Genomic DNA, 21551 nt, shown 5'->3' on the forward strand with positions numbered 1-21551 from the left:
TTCTATGATAAACATTTTTAAGTGCAGTTTCCTTACAGCCACAAGGTAGTAAATTGCAAGCACCGACCTGCATTTACTTGGCATCATTAATGTAGTAAAACATCCTAAATGGTTTTACAAGAACTTTATCAAACAAATTTGAACACTGAGCCATTTAAAGATATGTTAGAGCTTACTTTAAGTATGGTTACAAAGCATCTCAGAGGAGATGTAGCTTGATACATTATGAACTTCAGAAAGGGAACTCCAAAGCTCAGCGCCTAAACAGCTAAGGGCATAGCCACCAGTTGATGAAGAGTGACACGAAATTGGAGAAATTGGGTAACAAGTGTAAGGGATCATTTTCAATATTAGGTATAAGCCACAGAGCTCAAAACAAGTCAACATTACGGAGAAGGCACTATGGCTTTCAAAAACAGAATAGTAAAAAGTAAATAAGGAAGAACTCATTGAAAAACTTCTCATCAAAGTTTCTGAAATGAACACTTTTTCTTTAGTCTAAATTCCATTACAGCAGAGGTTGGGATTGTAAGCAGAAAAATCTCTGTCATAAAGAGTGCAAAGGAGGAAGGAATTCAAAGACAGGCAGTACATTACAAATAAGATCATTAGGCAAAAGCATATATGAGTACACCCACTTATTTCATGTTCACTTAAAGTATTTGATTAAGGTTTTTTGTTGCTCCTTACCTGAAGTAACAGTCTCTGTACTTTGATTTGTAAAGCAAATATCTTCTTGGCTTATTTGTTTAGTTGATTCTGGTTGATTTGAAACTGGTCTTTCTGACCTACTAGTCAGTTTGTCTGCGATTCCTTCTTTATTACAGCATGATTGGTAGGAAGGCTTGCTTGTTTTGTTATCCAATAAGATCGATAACTGAAAAATTAAAGACAATAAATAAATTCTCAGTTGCTTCAGCTTTAAATGTTAAAAGGATATAAATACTTTAATACAATTAATATTACTAATGTTGAGTAATGCACAGAGGAAAATAAATTGGATCATAAACAAACAAGCAGAGAGGTAATGCGGCAAGCAGTGTCATGGGGAGAAATCTCCAGCCTCGACAACAGTAAAATATCTTTACTTATTCTGCAGCTGCTGAAAATCCAGAGCAACACACACAAAATGCTGGAGGAACTCAGCAGGTCAGACAGCATTTATGGAAATGAATAAACAGTCGATGTTTCAGGTCAAGACCCTTATCAGTACTGGAATGGAATTGGTAAGATCCCAGAATAAAAAGACTGGGGAGGGGAAGTAGGACAAGTCAGAATGTGTTCGGTGAAGCCAGGTGGCTTCACCTTGGTAGCAAGGGAGGCCACGGACTGACGTCAGAATGGGAATGGGGATTGGGAATAAAATGGTTGGCCTCTAGGAATCGCATTTTTTTGCAGATAGAGTGAAGGTGCTCAAAAAAATGGTCACCCAATCTATGTCAGGTCTCACCAATGTAGAGGTGGCCACATCAGGAGCACCGGATACAACAGATGACCCCCAAAAGTTTCGCAAGGTGAAATGTTGACACGTCTGGAAGGACATTCTGGAGGTGAACGGGCAGGTATACCATTTCTGTCACTTGCAGGGCTATGTGCCAGGAGGGAGATTAGTGGGGAGGGACAAATGGACAAGGGAATCTCTGGCTAGGAGGGAGTTTATTAATTTCCATAGAATTAATAAAATGAATTTATATATTTCCATAAAAGTAATAAACTCTCTGAGCTGCTGAATTCCTCCGGCATTTTATGTGTGTTGCTTAATTCAATCGTTTATTTTTTTTTTCTCCAGTATCTCCTACATTGCTTCCCTTTGTTTAATTTTGGATTCTGTTCTAGTCTTCTCTCAGTGAGTATTTTCCCTGTCCTTTTAATATTTTTGAAGTTAAGAGTTAACATTTTATCAATTCCTTTCTTTTTATAGGATACAGTATTTAACATATTTAAAATATTCCAAGTTGCTTCTCAAGCATTATCTCTTGGAATTTGATATTGATTCACTATCCTGAAGTGGTGTAATCCTTTGGTTGAAGGCATTTGCACCGTGTTGTTGGATATGAGGTTCTATGATTTAGGCCCAGTGATTTTTGAGGAATAGTGGAATCACTGCAAGTGACAATTAGGTTTTAAGGATTTCTTTGGAGGATAGATGAAGCATAGAGAAGGATGAGTACAATCGATAGAATGTTAAAGCAGGGGAGCAACAAGAACTGGTAATGCACAATTTGCCAAAACCAGAATGCAGATATCTTGGAGGATTATAGGGCTTCCAGAGAATGGGCCAAGACAGTACTGGTAAATAAATAGAATTTAAAATTAGATATTGCTTAAACTGGTAGACAAAGCAGGTCAGTAAGCTCAAGATGGTAGTAGCATATGGTTTAAGGAGGGTGTGCGAATGAGGTTTGGTGTGAGCTAAGATACAAACAGCTGAGTTTGAAATAACTCAAATTTATGGAGTGCAGGGAAAAAGATTGGATTAAAATGCAATATAAAAGTAATCTAAAGACACTCTATGCTGTATTCAAATACAAATGAACTAACATGCAGAGTGGGGTAAAATTACAGAGATTGTAATTGGTAGTCTTAGAGATAGCACAGATGTGTGTCCACATCTGTGCACAGATTTGGATAGCTCATCCAAATATGACATACAATGTTGATGTTCAGAACTGGCATTTCAGTATTTTGCTACTGCCAGGAAGAGGCATAGAATTTGTGGCAGGGAATTCTTGTTACCTTTTTTCTTGTTCATTTCTGTGATGCAGCCATTGCTGCCAAAGCCAGCATTTATTGTTCTTTCTAATAAAGATTGAGATTAAGGGTTATGGGGAAAATGCAGGTAGGTGGGGATGAGTCCATGGCCAGATCAGCCATGATCTTATTGAATGGCGGATCAGGCTTGACAGGCCAGATCGCCTAGTCCTGCTCCTATTTCTTATGTTCTTATCAGCATCATTATGTGCCGTATCTTATGACATAGGCAATCATGGTCTCCATAACAATGATTATTCTTGGCAAATTTTTCTTCCTAAGTGGTTCATAAGTGCATTCTTCTGGGCAGTGTCTTTACAAAATGGTTGACCCCAGCCATTATCAATGCTCTTCAAGGAGGTGACCTGATAGAGGTGTATAAGATGATGAGAGGCATTGATCGTGTGGATAGTCAGAGGCTTTTTCCCAGGGCTGAAATGGCCAACATGAGAGGGCACAGTTTTAAGGTGCTGGGGAGTAGGTACAGATGAGATGTCAGGGGTAAGTTTTTTATGCAGAGAGTGGTGAGTGCATAGAATGGATTGCCGACAACGGTGGTGGAGACAGATACAATAGGGTCTTTTAAGAGACTCCTGGATAGGTACATGGAGCATAGAAAAATAGGGGGCTATGAGTAACCCTAAGTAACTTCTAAGGTGACGACATGTTCAACACAGCTTTGTAGGCCAAAGGGCCTGTATTGTGCTACAGGTTTTCTATGCTTCAATAACTGTCTGCCCGGTGTCAGTGGTTGCAAAACTAGGACTTGTGAAATGCAGCAGCTGCTCATACAACCATCCACCACCTGCTCCCATGACTTCACATGACCCTGACTGGGAGGCTAAGAAGGTGCTACACCTTGCCCAAGGGTGACCTACAGGTTAGAGGAGGGAAGGAGCTCCTTACACCTCCTTTGGTAGAGACATAACTCCAGCTCGCCACCCATTGATAAGGTGGTGTAAGTCATCATTTGAACTGTTGCTAGAATATTGGTGCACAAATTCCAGAAGTTAGGCCCAGCAATGAAGTACAAAATATACATTTTCAAATCCAGATGATGTTCATCTGGGATGGAGAACTCATGGATGATTGTGTTCCTGTCTACAGTAGTTGAGCATTTATCCTACTTGGGGGGGGGGGCGGCGGGGGAAAGGGGTGACCTCAGGGTTGAGAAATATCAGAATAGTCTGTAAGTAACACCAGTGCATATTGTAGAAATGGCAGTTGTAGTATACTGTATGTGAAGGTATATTATGGGCCGGATAGAATATTAATCAAATGTGTGTTTTTGCCTGGATGACAAAAAGCATTTTATGTCTTGTTGGACATCTGCTGTATCTGGTGAAAAAGAATAGAAAAGGGGTGAGTCATTACTTCAGGATACCTAACCCTCCTATGATAGCAGTCTCAGCATTTCTATGGTGGGTGTAGTTAAGTTTCAGTCCAGGTAACCCCAGCATGATAATGAAGAGTAATGCCACAGCATAGTAAGAGCAGGGAGTTAAACACTTGCTGAATATCATCATTGCTTGGTACATGCCCGCGTGAATGTTATTTGCCTCTTATCTTCCCACACCTGTATGTTGTCTGATCTTGAGAGTACTGGTTTTGATTTTCACACTCCTTATTTGGAGGACATCTCTGCTCGTGCAGTTATGGGTGTGGGGCAAGCAGTTCAACTATTTAAAGACTGTGTAACAATCCTGACATCTGGCTGCTGTCAGCATTGAAGTGAAATGTTCCAGATAATGTCATCAAAGAACAATCTGCAATTGAGTAATGGGAGAGGTGTGAAGGTAATAAGGTGGAAAGTGCAGTCGAAGTACATGACGTTCAGACTACAATGATATTAAAAGTGACAGGAATAAGCATTTGCAGTATCACCCAGCTGGAAATCTTTTGGGGATAGCTGAGACCAAAGAAAAGCCCAGGAGCTAGAAAATTGGTATAACACAAAGAGAGATCAAGCTGTGCTGCAATATATAAACTGTACCAGTTGCAGTGGAAATGTAAAAATCATACTTGGATCTTGAAGAATAGCTGTTAGACCTAGGGAATTCTGTTATTTGTGGGAAGGTATGGAATCAGTTATTTTGCTTGGATATGTGGACCATTCCTGCTTAAATTTGCCAAGTATTCATTTTTCCCATCTTGGCTGATTTATCAGTATATGATGTCAGAATGAAAATGATAATAATACTTAACATAAAACCAGCAGTACAAGCTTGCATGTAGGTTTCATGTGTTGTCAAAAAAGGGTATGGTCAAAGATAAGGGTACCAATGATATTTTATTCAAGATTTGAGAACCTTTTCAAGGTTCTTCCTCAATAAAAAGACCTCATTCAATAAGGATAGGCAGCAACCCCTCTGCCACAATTATCCTCAATACTATGCCCCACAAAGCTGCACCCTCAGCCAACTCCAGTGACATTATCTGGAAATCATCTCCATCCATGATCTCCATCAGCACAGGTGAACCACAAGGTTGTGTGCTTAGCCCCCGATCTACTCATTTTACACTGACTGTGTGGCTAAGCACAGCTCCAATGCCATATTTCAGTTTGCTGTAGATACCTGTGTCATTGGCCAAATCAAAGATGGTGATGAATCAACATTTAGGAGGAAGATTGAAAATCTGGCTGAGTAGTGTCATAACAACAACCTCTTTCTCAATGTCAGCAAGATCAAGGAGCTGAACCAATATTGACTTCAGGAGAAGGAACTAGAGGTTCGTGAGCCAGTTCTCATCGGAGGATCAGAAACTTTAAATTCCTTGGTGTTATTATTTCAGAATACCTGGGTCCAGTACGCAAATGCAATTATTAAGAAAGCCTCTACTTCCTTAAGAGTCTACAGAGACACAGCATGGCATCTAAAACTTCTATAGATGTGTAGTGGAGAGTATACTGACTAGCTGCATCACAGCCTGGTATGGAGTCACCAATATCCTTGAATGGAAAATCAAAGAAGAAGTAGTGGATACTACCCAATCCATCATGGGTAAATCCACCCAACCATTGAACACATCAACATGAAACGTTATTGCAGGAAAGCAGCATCCGTCATGGACACTCACAATCCAGACCATGCTCTCTTCTTGCTGCAAGGACCAAATTTCAAGGACTCCTCATCTCATGCTCTTGATATTTAGAGCTTATTTATTTATTTATTTATTTATTTATTTATTTATTTATTGTATTTGTATAGTTGTCTTTTGCACACTGGTTGAACACCCAAGTTGCAGTTGTCTTTCATTGATTATAATATGATTATTATTCTATTATGGAGTTACTGAGTATGCCCACAAAAATGAAGCTCATGGTTGTATATGGTGACATATATGCACTTTGAACTTTAAATTCAAGAAACATAGTTTCTCAATAGATTACTGCTGTATATGCGTTCCAAATGCACCTCTAAATTCGAAATATCAAAGACTAAGAGAACTTTGTTAAAAATAAATTGCAAAGCCTAGGTTGTGTACTGAAGTTTTAAAAGTTAGGAAAGCATTCACTAAAAGTTGATTAAAAGTATCCTTGCTGAACTGCTCATGATAAGACAAATGGAATGAGAAATGCCACAAAACTAGAGAACAAAAGCTTTCCAGAGTATTCATTATTCAAAAGCAAATTTAAAGAGAATGTCCACTGAGCTGAGTTAAATTTAGATATAACTCTCGCTCAGTGTTCTAAGATGGATTATAATGATATGAAACATAACAGCTGGAGTTGTTGTTCCTTGAAATGTTAAAGTGGTGTATGTTAGCATTAAAGTGTCACCTAATGGTAATGCCATTATGGTAATACCTCTGTAAGAAAAGGTATAACTGGCACAGAGAGAAATGTAAATTTTGCTCATGCATTTTTTGTAACATTTCTCTGAGCTGCAACATAGTGTTCTCTCCCATAGAGGCAGATACCTTGCAACAATGGCAAAAGCCCTTAATTTCTAATCACTAGGCAGACTCCACAGAGGTTTAGCAGGCTAGAAAAAAATGCCCTCACACAAAACTGACTGTTTTATTAAAATTACCCAGCTAATCAACTGGTAGCATTAGTTCTGTTTTTCTCTCCACAGCTGCTGCATAACTTGCTGGGTATTTTTGCCACTTTTCATAGAAACATAGAAAACCTACAGCACAATACAGGCCCTTCGGTTCACAAAGTTGTGCTGAACATGTCCCTACCTTAGAAATTACCAGGCTTACCCATACCCCTCTATTTTTCTAAGCTCCATGTACCTATCCAAAAGTCTCTTAAAAGATCCTATTGTATCTGTCTCCACCACCGTTGCCGGCAACCCATTCCATGCACTCACCACTCTCTGCATAAAAAACTTAACACTGACATCTTATCTGTACCTACTCCCCAGCACCTTAAACCTATGTCATCTTGTGGCAACCATTTCAGCCCTGGGAAAAAGCCTCTGACTATCCACATGATCAATGCCTCTTACCATCTTATACACCTCTATCAGGTCACCTCTCATCCTCCATCACTCCAAGGAGAAAAGACCGAGTTCACTCAACCTATTCTCATAAGGCATGCTTCCCAATCCAGGCAACATCCTTGTAAATCTCCTTTGCACCCTTTCTATGGCTTCCACATCCTTCCTGTAGTGAGGCGACCAGAACTGAGCACAATATTCCAAGTGTGGTCTGACCAGGGTCCTATATAACTGCAACATTACTTCTCGGCTCCTAAATTCAATTCTACGATTGATGAAGGACAATACACCATATGCCTTCTTAACCACAGAGTCAACCTGTGCAGCTGCTTTGAGTGTCCTATGGACTCGGACCCCAAGATCCCTCTGATCCTCCACACTGCCAAGAGTCTTACAATTAATACAATATTCTGCCATCATATTTCACCTACCAAAATGAACCACTTCACACTTAACTGGGTTGAACTCCATCTGCCACTTCACACTTATTTCCAGCATCTGCAGATTTCCTCGTGTTTGCACTTCACACTTATCTGGATTGCCCTCCATCTTCTCAGCCCAGTTTTGCATCCTATCAATGTCCCGCTGTAACCTCTGAAAGCCTTCCACACTATCCACAACACCTCCAACCTTTGTGTCATCAGCAAACTTACTAACACATCCCTCCACTTCTTCATCCATGTCATTTATAAAAATCACGAAGAGTGAGGGTCCCAGAACAGATCCCTGAGGCACTCCACTGGTCACCGACTTCCATGCAGAATATGACCTGTCTACAACCACTCTTTGCCTTCTGTGGAAAAGCCAGTACTGGATCCACAAAGCAATGTCCCCTTGGATCCCATGCCTCCTTACTTTCTCAATAAGCCTTGCATGGGGTACCTTATCAAATGCCCTGCTGAAATCCATATGCAGTACATCTACTGCTCTTCCTTCATCAATGTGTTTAGTCACATCTTCAAAAAATTCAATCAGGCTGTAAGGCATAACCTGCCTTTGACAAAGCCATGCGGACTATTCTTAATCATATTATACCTCTCCAAATGTTCATAAATCCTGCCTCTCAGGATCTTCTCCATCAACTTACTAACCACTGAGGTAAGACTCTCTGGTCTATAACATCCCGGGCTATCTCTACTCCCTTTCTTGAATAAAGGAACAATATCCGCAACCCTCCAGTCCTCCGGAACCTCTCCCGTCCCCATTGATGATGCAAAGATCATCGCCAGAGGCTCAGCAATCTCCATTCTCACCTCCTACTGTAGCCTGGGGTACATCTCATCTGATCCTGGCGACTTATCCAACTTGATGCTTTCCAAAAGGTCCAGTATATCCTCTTTCTTTTTCTTGTAATTTATTTTTTTATTGAAGTTCATCATCAGACAAACATTTCCATAAGATGTATTTCAGACATTGTACATATATATTATATAATCATATATATCACAAATCTCCACAAAGTATTTATCTGAGGTATACACTCATAGAAAAGAGTGGAAAGAAAAAACAAGCAAAAGGAAAGAACTATGTACAAGTAGGGAGTGATCTTTTTTTTTTACAACAGATTCATTGTGAGAATAAAATCAGGCCTATGAGGCATTATGTAGTTAAACCACTTTTCCCAGTATGAATCAAATTGTTCCAAATTGGATAAAATTCTCTTACACTTGATTGGATTTAATAGCCCATTGACATTAAAAGAAATGAATTTTACTTTGTCCTTAGCCATCTGTATTTATCTGTCAATGTACCATTGAAATTAGAATAAAACTTAATCGATCTAATCCCTGAACAAATAAGAACCAAGAAACGTAAATAACAACAAAAACGGCAACGAACGTGTGATTCCAAGGCTGAGGTCTCTAGTAGGTGACCCTGTGTTGAGCTAGAGGAAATGTCTAGCTGTGGGGGATAACCCCTCCTACTTGTGAGTTGAGGGCCCCCAATACAATATTCATAAAAGTCAGTGAACAAATCTATTACATAAAAAAGATTTCCCTGCGTACTCCTCCTATATACATACATACACACATACATTACATACACATATATATATTCTCATTTTGGTGGGGAAAAAGGAGTAAGTGAGAGAATAAAGAATAACAACTAAGTAATATAAAATCCACATTATAATAAGTATTTCTCGAGATAGGTATATCACTGTCTACTTTTGCTTCTGTTTAGCTTCTCAACATTTTTAAAGTTAGCCAAACTTTATGGCTCTTCTGAAGGGGGTGAGGACTGTCTTTGGGAAACTCCCGGTCTCTTCCTGATATATTTCTCTTGGCCTCCTCCCATCTCCAGCCTTCTCGATTCTCGCACTATTTCCCAAGCGGAGCGGGATAATTCCTCAGTCAGGCTTTCCCTCATTTTGGTGACGCTAACGGGCAACTCTCTGACCTTCATGTCTGTAGTCGCCTCTTCCACCGTCTGGTACAACCGCGTCCCGTTGTCATAAAACACTCAAAGTTTAGCAGGGTACGGAGTTTGAAATCTAATCTTGTTTTGCTTTAGTACTCGCTTTACTACAGAGTATTCTTTGCATTTCTGCAGGACCGCGGGGGGGGTAATCTTGGTCGAAATATATTAATTTATCATCATAAAACACTCTCTTCTTACCCCAGGCCCTTTGTAGAATCTGCGCCTTGGTGCTGTACCGCAGGAATTTAATTATTATTGAGCGTGGCTTTCTATCCTGGGTAGGTTTCAGAACGAACGCGCGGTGGGCTCTCTCGACTTCCAGCTCCATAACCGAGGGAAGATCCAGCGCGTCCTGCAGTAACTTTTCAACAAACTCCATCATAGACGAGCCCACTGCTCCTTTGGGAACGTTGTAGATTCTGATATTTTTCCGCCGTGATCTTCCCTCCAGGTCAAGCAGTTTACCTTCTTATTGATGTATTATTTTTATTGTCTTGCTCAGTATCCGCTCCATGTTTTGAACGCGATCTTCCACCTTCTCAATTCGAGTCTCTGCCACCGCTATTTTTTGATTAACGCTGGCGAGCTCTGCCTTAATATCACGGAGCTGTTGCTTTATATCTTTCTGGACCTCCATTATTTCTTTCAGGATTTCGAAGATATTAGCCACTTCGCCTGAACGAGGCCCAGCAGCCGCCTCGCTAGCACGCGGTCGGGTCGGAGAGCCGCTCACTGCACTCCTCTCGGACACAGGCTCCGCAGTGTTGCTTTTTTTATTTCCATTTCTTCTCCCCATTCTTGCCCCTGTTTTCAGTTCAAATATTTTTCAAAAAATATTATATTTGATGGGATAACAGGGCTTAATATGCGTTTTTCCGGAGGAGCTTGTGACTTAAGCTGCCATTCTCGACGATGATGTCACCGGAACCCATATCCTCTTTCCTAATATCTACATGCTCAAGCTTTTGAATCTGCTGCAAGTCATCACTACAAACACCAAGATCCATTTCCTTAGTATTCATTAAGTACCTCTGCTATTTCCTCCAGTTCCATTCACACTTTCCCACTGTCACACTTGATAGGTCCTATTCTTTCACATCTTATCCTCTTGCTCTTCACATACTTGTAGAATGCCTTGGGGTTTTCCTTAATCCTGCCCACCAAGGCCTTCTCATGGCCCCTTCTGGCTCTCCTAATTTCCTTCTTATGCTTCTTCCTATTAGCTTTATAACCTTCTAGATCTCCAACATTACATAGCTCTCTGAACCTTTTGAAAGCTTTTCTTTTCTTCTTGACTAGATTTATTACAGCCTTTGTACAAAATGGTTCCTGTACCCTACCATAACTTCCCTGTCTCATTGGAACATACCAATGCAGAACTCCACACAAATATCCCCTGAATATTTGCCACATTTCTTCTGTACTTTTCCCTGAGATCATCTGTTTCCAATTTCCTGCCTGATAGCCTCATAATTCCCCTTATTCCAATTAAACGCTTTTCTAACTCGTCTGTTCCTATGTCTCTCCTATGCTATTGTAAAGGAGATAGAATTATGATCACTATCTCCAAAATGCTCTCCCACTGAGAGATCTGACACCTGACCAGGTTCATTTCCCAATACCAAATCAAGTACAGCCTCTCCTGTTGTAGGCTTATCTACATATTGTGTCAAGAAACCTTCCTGCACACACCAAACATACCAACCACACCAACCACCAACCACACCAAACCACCGACCACACCAAACACACCAACTTCCTCCACCCCATCTAAACCCTTTGCTCTAGGGAGATGCCAATCAATATTTGGTAAATTAAAATTACCCATCACGACAACTCTGTTATTACTACACCTTTCCAGGATCTGTTTCCCTATCTGCTCCTCGATATCCCTGTTACTATTGGGCTGCCTTTCAAAAACACCCAGTAAAGTTATTGATCCCTTCCTGTTCCTAACCTCCACCCACAAAGACTCTGTAGACAATCCCTCCATGGTGTTCACCTTTTCTGCAGCCATGACACTATCTTGATCAACAGTGCCATGCCCCCACCTCTTTTGCCTCCCTCCCTGTCCTTTCTGAAACATCTGAAACCCGGGACTTGAAGTAACCATTCCTGTCCCTGAGCCATCCACGTCTCGGTAATGGCCACCACATCATAGCTCCAAGTACTGATCCACAATCTAAGCTCATCTGCTTTGTTGACAACACTCCTTGCGTTAAAACAGAGATATATCAAACCTTCAGTCTGAGCGCATCCCTTCTCTATCACCTGCCTATCCTCCCTCTCGCACTGTCTCCAAGCTTTCTCTATTTGTGATCCAACCTCCTCTTCCCCAGTCTCTTCAGTTCGGTTCCCATCCCCGAACAATTCTAGTTTAAACTCTTCCCAGTAGCCCTAGCAAACCTCCCCGCCAGAATATTGGTCCCCCTGGGATTCAAGTGCAACCCATCCTTTTTGTATGTCACACCTGCCCCAAAAGAGGTCCCAATGATCCAGAAATCTGAATCCCTGCCCCCTGCTCCAATCCATCAGCCACGCATTTTTTCTCCACTTCATTCTATTCCTATACTGACTGTCGCGCGGCACAAATAGTAATCCCGAGATTACTAGCTTTGCAGTCCTGCTTCTCAACTTCCTCCCTAACTCCCTGTAGTCTTTTTTCAGGACCTCTTTCCTTTTTCTACCTATGTCATTAGTACCAATATGTACCACGACCTCTGGTTGTTCTCCCTCCCACTGCAGGATATCTTGGACGCGATCTGAAACATTCCAGACCCTGGAACCGGGGAGGCAAACTAGTATCTGAGATTCTTTCCTGCGTCCACAGAATCGTCTGTCTGACCCCCTAACTATAGAGTCCATTATCATTACTGCCTTCCTCTTCCCTTCCCTACCCTTCTGGGCCTCCTGTTGCTTCCCCCAGGTAGGCTGTCCCCCCCAACAGAACTCAAACAGGAATACTTATTGTCAAGGCGTACAGCCACAGGGGTACTCTCTAGTACCTGACTCTTCCCCTTCCTCCTCCTGACTGTGACCCACTTGCCTGTCTCCCGTAACCCCTGTGTGACCACCTGCCTATAACTCCTTTCTATCACCTCCTCGCTCTCCCTGACCAGGCAAAGGTCATCGAGCTGCATCTCCAGTTCTCTAATGCGATCCCTCAGGAGCTGCAGTTTGACACATCTTTTCATTTTTATTTAAAATCCAATATAAGTTTCAGAAGATGTGAAGTCACTAAGTAGGCTAAATTGTTGCTGTCTTAGCTCAATGGGTGTACTCTGCAGAAACATAAATGTCTGCTGCATTTATATCCTTTTGTACAGATGAGTTGTTGGCTGTAAGAACAATGACACTCTAAGTATTACCACTTTAATCAGTAAAATACAGCAAAACTATAATTATATAACATAAAGGCATGTGGTTCTCTGAAAGTGGAGTCACTGGTAGATTGGCTGGTGAAAAAGGCATTTAGCAAGCTGACCTTCATAATTCAGGACACGGTATAAAAGTTGGAAGGTCATGGGTGGTTCTGTAGGAATTGGTTAGGCCATACTTGAAGTATTGTACTCAATTTTGGTCACCATGCTATAGAAAATGTGTTATTAAACTAAAAAAGTGCAGAAAAGACTTATAAGAATGCTGCCAGGACTGGAGGGACTGAGTTATTGGGAGAGGTTGGACTAGATAGTGTGTTATTCCTTACAGCATAAGAGGTTATTTCATAGAGGTATATAAAATCACAAAGGGCATAGACAGGATGAACGTTGTCAGTCTTTTTCCCTAGAGCTGAGCATAGGTGAGAGGGGCAACATTAAAGAGGAACTTGAGAGATGTTTTTTTTGCACAAAGGGTGGTATCTTCCTCTTCTAATGTCTCTATTTTCCTTTTGAAGGTGGCTGGGGTCCAGTAGGAGTCTGTGATCTACAGCAGCATTCAAACTATGGTTCTGCACAGCATCATGTTCCTGTTCTTGGAGCTCACCAATCGGCCACATTTTTGATATGTCCAGGTGTCCAGTCAGGCGCCTTCGGGGAGTGGCCTTGCTCAGCCTTGTGGACACAAATTCTCACCAGCATCATGAACTGAATCGCCGTGGGAAGCTGGAACATCAGGACAGCAAGAACGGATGTCAGAGGCCTCTGCACTTGGGGTATCACCATTTCTTTCCTCTTGATGGTGTGTGAAAGTTTGCTGCCAATTCTTGGTTGGGGAACTCAAAATAAAAAATGACTCAGACTGTGATTGTAACATCAAAACAGTAACTACTGTCTCCCTTCTCACTGTGGAAGAAATTATATCTGCCTCTCCCTGGTTAGTGAGAGAGCGAGCCTGAGGGATGTTGAATTGTTGGAATTAACAGTTAGTTGTGGATATACTGCAGACCATGGTCCTTCTTTGGGGGCTTTGCTGTTGCTTGTGTGGTGGGTGGTGGGAATGCTGATGCTTTCTGCTAGAATAAGTGGGGGAGAGGGGGAAGGTTGATGTTGCTTGCTACTGCTTGTGCGTGGGAGAGGGCAAGGGGTTTTAGAGCCCTTACGATTTTTTCTGTCGTTCATTCTTTAGGGTTTTTCTTCTGTGGAGAGTAAGAATTTCAGGTATACATTATATATATTGTATACATTCTCTGATATTAAATGGAACCAATGAACCATCGATATGGAATGAGCTATCAGGAGAAGTGGTTGAAGCAGGTACAACAACAACTTTAAAAGTCAGTTGAACAGATACATGGATTGGAAAGGTTTAGAAAATTATGAGGCAAACATTAGCAATTTGGATAAGCTTGTATGGGTTACTTTTATTTACATAGTTGAGCCAAAGGGCCTGTTTCCATGCTGCATAACTCTGACTCTATCTATGACTCTAATAGACTTAGACATTTACAAGGGGTAGTACGTTTTTCTATTGGTGTATCAACGGCCATAAAAAAATCGGCTTGTGCTTAGCAGAAATTCTTCACAATAGCCTACAGCAAAAGAAGTTTGGCTTTGACTGTCTGACCTCACACATTATGAAGACCCTAGAGAGGCTGGTCCTGGCTCATCTCCGACCCTTAGTCAGATCGGTCCTCAATCGCCTGCAGTTTGTCTACCAGGAACATGTTGGAGTCAACGATGCTGTCATCTACCTGCTGAACAGAGCCTACTCCCATTTGGATAAGCAGTGCTGCACTATGAGGATCAAGTTGTTTGATTTCTCAAGTTCCTTCAATACCATAGAGCCCTTATTGCTGGGGGAAAAACTCTGTTCAACGCAGGATGCCACTTTCATTGTATTGTAGACAATGGACTACCTGACTGGCAGACCACAGTTTGTGCAGCTTCAGAGCTGCGTGTCAGACATGGCTATAAACAGCACTGGGGCCCCACAGGGGACTGTATTGGTTCCCTTCCTGTTTACCCTGTATATCTCAGACTTTAGATACAACACTGAGTAATGTCATCTGCAGAAATTCTCTGATGGCTCTGCAATAGTTGGGTATATAAAGGGAGGACAGGAGGATGAATACAGGGCCCTAGTGGAGGACTTTGTCAAATGGTGCAAGGTGAATCATCTGCAGCTCAACATCAGTAAGACAAAAGAAATGGTGATGTACTTTAGGAAGACAAAGCCTGCACTACTTCCTGTTACTACTGGTGGTAAGGACATGGATGTGGTGAGGACCTACAAGTACCTGTAGGTGCACCTGAATGATAGACTGAGTGGAGCATTAACACAGAGGCTGTGTACAAGAATGGCCAGAGTCACCTCTACTTCCTGAGGAGACTGAGGTCCTCTGCAGTATGTAGGCCTCTCTTTCACATGTTCTACCAGTCTGTTGTCGCCAGTACAATCTTCTATGTCATGGTGTGGCAGGGCAATGGCATCAACCGGCTAAGTAAACTGATTAGAAAGGCTGGTTCTCTTATAGGAGTCAAACTGGACACACTGAGGCTGTGGTTGAACAAAGGACCTGGAAATTCTGGACAAAGTTTCTCACCCTCTGCACGCCATCTTGGTTAAATAGAGGAGCACTTTTAGTAATAGGCGAAGAGAACTGTGCAGCTCCAAAGAGTGCTGCATGAGGTCATTATTTTCCTTGGCCATTGGGCTCTACAATGAAACAACCTATAGCCGGGAAAATGATGACACCTTCCTGTTAGACTGTTTGAGATAACTTATTTTTTATTCTTTCTTACTTCTTTTCTAATATTTGTATATTTGTATATCTGTGCACTTGTAATGTTACCAAGACACTGTAATTTCCTTCGGAAATAATATTTACGGAGCTATCTATCTTTTAAACTAATGAATCTTGCTTTAACTGTTCTAAGAGATCCTCCAAAGCAGTTTCTGAAACTCCCTTCTATTCTTTTTGTTTGCCTGCCACAAATCACTAAAAAGACGTTGGAGTGTGTGAAACAAGAGAGAAATTTCAAAAGAAGTGAGTAGGGATAGTCGGGACATTAGGTTGGATTATGCATAATTAGGTACTTGAAAGGTCCAATAAAAAGAAATCAGGTTTAAGCAGAGTGGCCATTGTTAGAGTGGGGAGATCCTTCCTCCCTTTCTTATTGCACATTTAGAGCAGTGGGATGCCAGACAGGATGGTGGAATGTTCCTCTTGCAGGGTGTGGGAAGGCAGGGAGAACACATGTCTCTGATGACTACACCTCCAAGAAGTACATCCAGCTGCAGCTTCTTACAGACCATGTTAAGGAATTGGAGCTAAAGCTGAATGAACTCCGGATTACTCGGGAGGAATTGATCAGTAGGACATACAGAGAGACAGTTACACTCAAACTGCAGGACATAGTTAACTGGATGACAGTCAGAAGGGGCCAGTACCCCATGGCCATTCCAATAAACAACAGGTATACTACTTTAGATACTACTGGGAGAGATGCCCCAGTAGAGAAAAGACACAGTGGTCAGCTGTCTGGCACTGAGACTGGCTCTGTTGCTCAGAAGAAAAGAGGGGAGAAGGGGAGAGCTCTAGTGATAGGGAATTCAATCATTAGGGGAACTGACAGGAGGTTCTAAGGACCATAATGAGATGCCTGGATGGTATGTTGCTTCCCAGGTGCCAAGGTCAAAATCCGTCTTAAGTGGGAGGGGGCGCAGCCAGAGGAAGTGGTACAAGTCAGTACTAATGATGTGGGTAGGAAGGGTGGCAAAGTGAGTTCAGGGAATTAGATGCTACATTAAAGGACAGGACCTTCAGGGTGGTGATCCCAAGATTGCTACCTGCATCCTGTGCTCATTAGGCCAGAAATAAGAAGATAATACAATTTAACATATGCTAAGGTGATGGTGCAGGAGTCAGGGCTTCAAATTTTTAGATCATTAGGCTCTCTTCTGGGAGAGGTAGTATGGTTTACACCTGAACATATGGCCTACTGAGGCCATATGGTTGGAACTGAGGAATAAGAAAGATCATCATAATGGGATTAAAAGCATCATCCTTAGATGTGTAGACCAGCCAAACAGATTTATACCATTGCATATACTGAGTCTATAACATTGGATATAGATCACTCAATAGTCAGTGGGATGTAAGGGACCAAATTTGTAGAGAGATTGCTGATTGTTGCAGGAAACGTAAGATTGTGACAGTAGGTAATTTTAACTCTCCACATATTGGTTGGGACTCCCAAACTGTAAAAGGACTAGATGGGAAAGAGTTTTTTTCCAAATATGTTCAGGAACATTTCCTTAATAGATACACGAAAGTCCCAATTGAAGGCAGGGTGATACTAGATCTCCTATTAGGAAATACGACAGGGTAGGTGACAGAAGTTTGTGTAGGGGAACACTTTGCATCTAGTGATCATAATGCCATTAGATGCAATATAATTTTGGAGAAGGATAGGTCTGGTCCTCAAGTTGACATTCTAAATTGGAGAAAGGCCAGTTTTGCTGAGATCAGAAAGGATCTGGCAAGTGTGAATTAGGACAGGTTGGTTTCAGACAAAGGTGGGCCTGGTAAATGGGAGACCTTCAGAAGATAAATATTGAGACTATGAAGTTTGTATGTTCCTTTCACAAGAAAAAGCAAGGATAACAGGTATAGGAAACCTTGGTTTTCAATTGATATTGAGGCTCTGGTTAAGAAGGAGGAGGAGGTACATGGCAGATATGGGCAGGAACAATGATGTACTTGAAGATTTTAAGATATGCAAGAGAACACCCAAGAAGGAAATCGAGATGACTAAAAGAAGGAATGAGGTTATTCTAGCAGAAATATTGAAGGAGAATCCCAAGGACTTCTACAGATACTGCATATTAAGAACAAAAGGATTGCAAAGGACCAAATTGGTCCTCTTGGAAATCAGAGTAGTCATCTACTGTATATGCTGAGCTCCGAATGGGTCATTTAATATGTTAACATCCAGGAATTTAAAGCTGCTAACTCTCTTGACTGCTGATCCCTCATTGTAGACTAGTGGTGACTATGATGCTGCTGTAAATAAGTTTATCATTGTACCTGTCCATATATGTACTGCTGCATATGACAATAAACTCAACTATGAAACTTTGAAATTTTAAACAAAGATAAAAATTGTCATGCACTGAATTAATCTGCCTTTATACTCTTAGAATTTCTCCAAGGTTAATTAAGTTTTTGAAGTATGCAATTTGCTAGCATCAGAATCAGAAATTAGATAAATTGCCAGATAATTTGTTTTTGTCATGTTAGTTGTCAAAATAAAATGACTAATAGACTGGCAAAACAATCTTTCCCAAACAGAGGCAGAATCAGGTTTGATATCAATAGCATATGCCATGTTGTCCTGCACCAGCAGTATATTGCAATTCCAAATAATAAAAAATTCTATAAATTACAATAAGGTATATATACAAATTAAATAAGCAGTGTAAAAAGAGAGCAAATAAATGAAAAAAAAATAGAGATGGTGTACATGAGTTCATTGTTCATTCAGAAATCTGATGGCAGACGGGAAGAGGCTGTTCCTAAAATATTAAGCGTGTGTCTTCAGGCTCCTGTACCTCCTCCTTGATGGTAGCAATGAGAAGAGGGTGATGGAGATCCTTAATGATGGATGCTGTTTTTTTCTGAGGCAACACCTTTTGAAGATGTCCGTGATGTTGGAGAGGATAGAGCTCATGATGGAGCTGACTGAATTTGCAAATTTCTGCAGCTTTTACTGGATCCTGTACAGTGGTCTCTCCATACCAGATGGTAATACAACCGGTTAAAATGCTCTCCATGTAGAAATTTGTAAGAATATTTAGTGACATACCGTTTCCTCAAACTGCTAATGAAACAGCCGCTGGCATACCATCTTCATAATTGCATTAAATGTTGAGCCCCAGGTAGACGTTCAGAGATTTTGACACCAAGGAAATTGAAACAGCTCCCCCTTTCCATTGCTGATCTCTCGATGAGGACTGGTGTGTGTTCCCTCATCTTCCCCTTCCTGAAGTCCTCAGTCAATTCCTTGTTCTTACTAACACTGGGTACAACAAGGTTGTTGTTGCAACACCACTCAACCAGCAGATCTATCTCACTCCTGTATGCCTCCTTGTCACCATCCAAAATTCTGCTTGCAATATTTGTGTCATTGACAAGTTTATAGATGGTATTTGAGCTATGTCTAGCCACACAGACGTGGATGTAGAGAGAGGAGAGCAGTGGGCTATGCATGCATCCTTGAGATGCACCAGTGTTGATTTTCAGTGAGTAGGAGATGTTATTTCTGATCCACGCTGACTGTGAGGAAGTCAAGGATCCACTGCAGAGGGAGGTACAAAGGCCCAGGTTTTGGAACTTGTTGATTAGTACAGAGGGCATGATGGTGTTGAATGCTGCGCTGCAATCAATAATCAGCAGTCTGATGTGGGTATTGATAGAAACAGAGTCCTGAGATAGCTTACATTCACTAAGGCAACATACAATTTTGCATCTCCTCTAAAAGCTGACATATTAGAAAGAGCATTCCTTAGTTCAGTACTAGCCAAGACCAGGAGTGGTGAATCTCTTTGAAGTGTCCCCAAATTGGCAATACTGTTCTAAAAATTCACTCACATGTCATGATAATTTTGAGCAGATTATCACTGATTACTTTAAACTTACATCTTTAGATACTGTTGTGCCAACTCTTCTGCCGATAGCTGGAGGTGGTCCAAGTACTTTTGATCCAAATGCAATGTGTGATATATCTTGGTTCCTAATACTACGTGCGCTGACTGCTCCACGACTGGAATGCTGGTCTGAATTAAAATAGAAGAATGTTCCTTAGAAGTTATGAATTTTCTGCCTCCTCTTACAAGCTACCATTTAAATGTTCAGTACATTAATTAAAAATGGAAAGCAAAAGCAACAAGACAACTTTAATTTATGCCATTGTTACAAATGGCAGAATTAAATATAAATAGTTTCCAAAATCAGGAAGAATAAGAGATCAAATCAAAGACTGTGCAAAGGCAATGTCTGAAAAATTACTTCTGTCATGTAAACATAAGCGAAGACACGAGCAATATTCCCTCCTGAGACAGAGACAGTAAGTCAAATTAATTATTTTGATATAATCAAAGTAGAAATAGTAAGCAGACTAATAAAGCTCAGAACAAAGCTCAAGGGTTTTGTAAATTTAACCCAAAGAGTCAGAGCTTATTCAGAAGTTTTGCGAGGCAAGTTTTAGTTCTGGGAAATATTTCAGGAATAGTGGTAGTTCAAAGCTTAAACAATGAAATAGCTTAATGCAACAAGCACTTTAAAAATAGTGATTAAAGAAAGACACAACTTCAAACCCATGAACCTTACTTTATTTTTTCAAAATAATGGACCTATTTGAAGAGCATGATAATGTACCTGAAAGTGGTAACATATACAAGCTGACCAGCGCAATCTTGGCTGATTTGATTTGACACAAACACATTTCATTGCATGTTTCGATGCACATGCAACAAATAAAGGTAATTTTTTATCCGAACAATCCAATAAACAGTGAAGCTTTGAAATAGTCTATCTTACCCTACCAATACTTTATTTTTTTTTTTAAAAAGCCATCCCAAATGAACACTGAAAAATATTTCTAGCACAGCATAAACCCTGTGTGCAGTAACAGAGTGGCAGACTTTGGTGACTAAAGAGAGTTTTAATTTAATATTCAAAAACTCTTTGCTTAACATACTTACATAAAACATTACTTTCCCAGCTAATTGGGTACCAGCTAGAACTCATTAAATTAAGTAGGTGACTCAGTACTGCTGCCTTTGTGCACAAATCATGGCCTAAGACTATAAATTGCAGAGGTGTACAGCCTATGCAGAGTGAGATTTGGATGAGTAAAATATTTTGAGACTGGTATGATATGCTGTAGAAGCATGTGGGAGTTGAAATTGTGTCTACATGTCCACCAAGCATAGTGACTCGAGGATCTTCAGCTCAGAGTTGATGACCTGACGTCTGATACTTAGACATAGATTTATTAAATTGTCTGGTTACCTGGTTACCTGGATAGATCTGTAAAAGTAGACAATTAAGAGGGAAAACCGGGAGACAATCTACAGCTCTCGATGCCTATGGTGTGTTCATAACATCGTTAAAGACCTATCCCATACCTGCCATCTGGTAGGAGATACAGAAACATCTTAGCCAAGACAGCAAAACTGAAAAAGTTTCTTCCTGAGTCAAGTTAAGAAGCCAAGTTTATTGTCTTTGAACAATATACATGTATATAATGTATATAACCATATAATGTACATAGAAACAAGATATAATTTCTTCAAACCAGGGTGTAAAGCACAGTAGTACATATAACACACATAACACGTGAAGGTACGGATAAAATCTACAGATGAATCACACATAGATAACCAACTAAAGTGCATCAATATTAAATTTTGTAAAGTACAGAACAGATTAACCAATGACACTTCGAATACAATGCAGCAGGGAGTTCATAAGCCTAATGGTCTGGG

General features: G+C 40.8%; 1 protein-coding gene across 1 annotated transcript in view; it reads right to left on the reverse strand.

Annotated features, from left to right (window-relative positions):
- Nucleotides 1-21551, reverse strand: part of cfap20dc (CFAP20 domain containing) — a 567108-nt gene that overhangs the window by 300684 nt on the left and 244873 nt on the right. The window contains exons 8-9 of the mRNA XM_073072294.1: nucleotides 19702-19838; nucleotides 691-877 (exon numbers count right to left, since the gene is read on the reverse strand). Of these exons, the coding sequence (XP_072928395.1) occupies nucleotides 691-877; nucleotides 19702-19838 (324 nt within the window). The remainder of the gene's footprint in view (nucleotides 1-690; nucleotides 878-19701; nucleotides 19839-21551) is intronic.

The sequence above is a fragment of the Hemitrygon akajei genome, chromosome 19, assembly GCF_048418815.1.
Source record: "Hemitrygon akajei chromosome 19, sHemAka1.3, whole genome shotgun sequence".
Classification (NCBI taxonomy): domain Eukaryota; kingdom Metazoa; phylum Chordata; class Chondrichthyes; order Myliobatiformes; family Dasyatidae; genus Hemitrygon; species Hemitrygon akajei.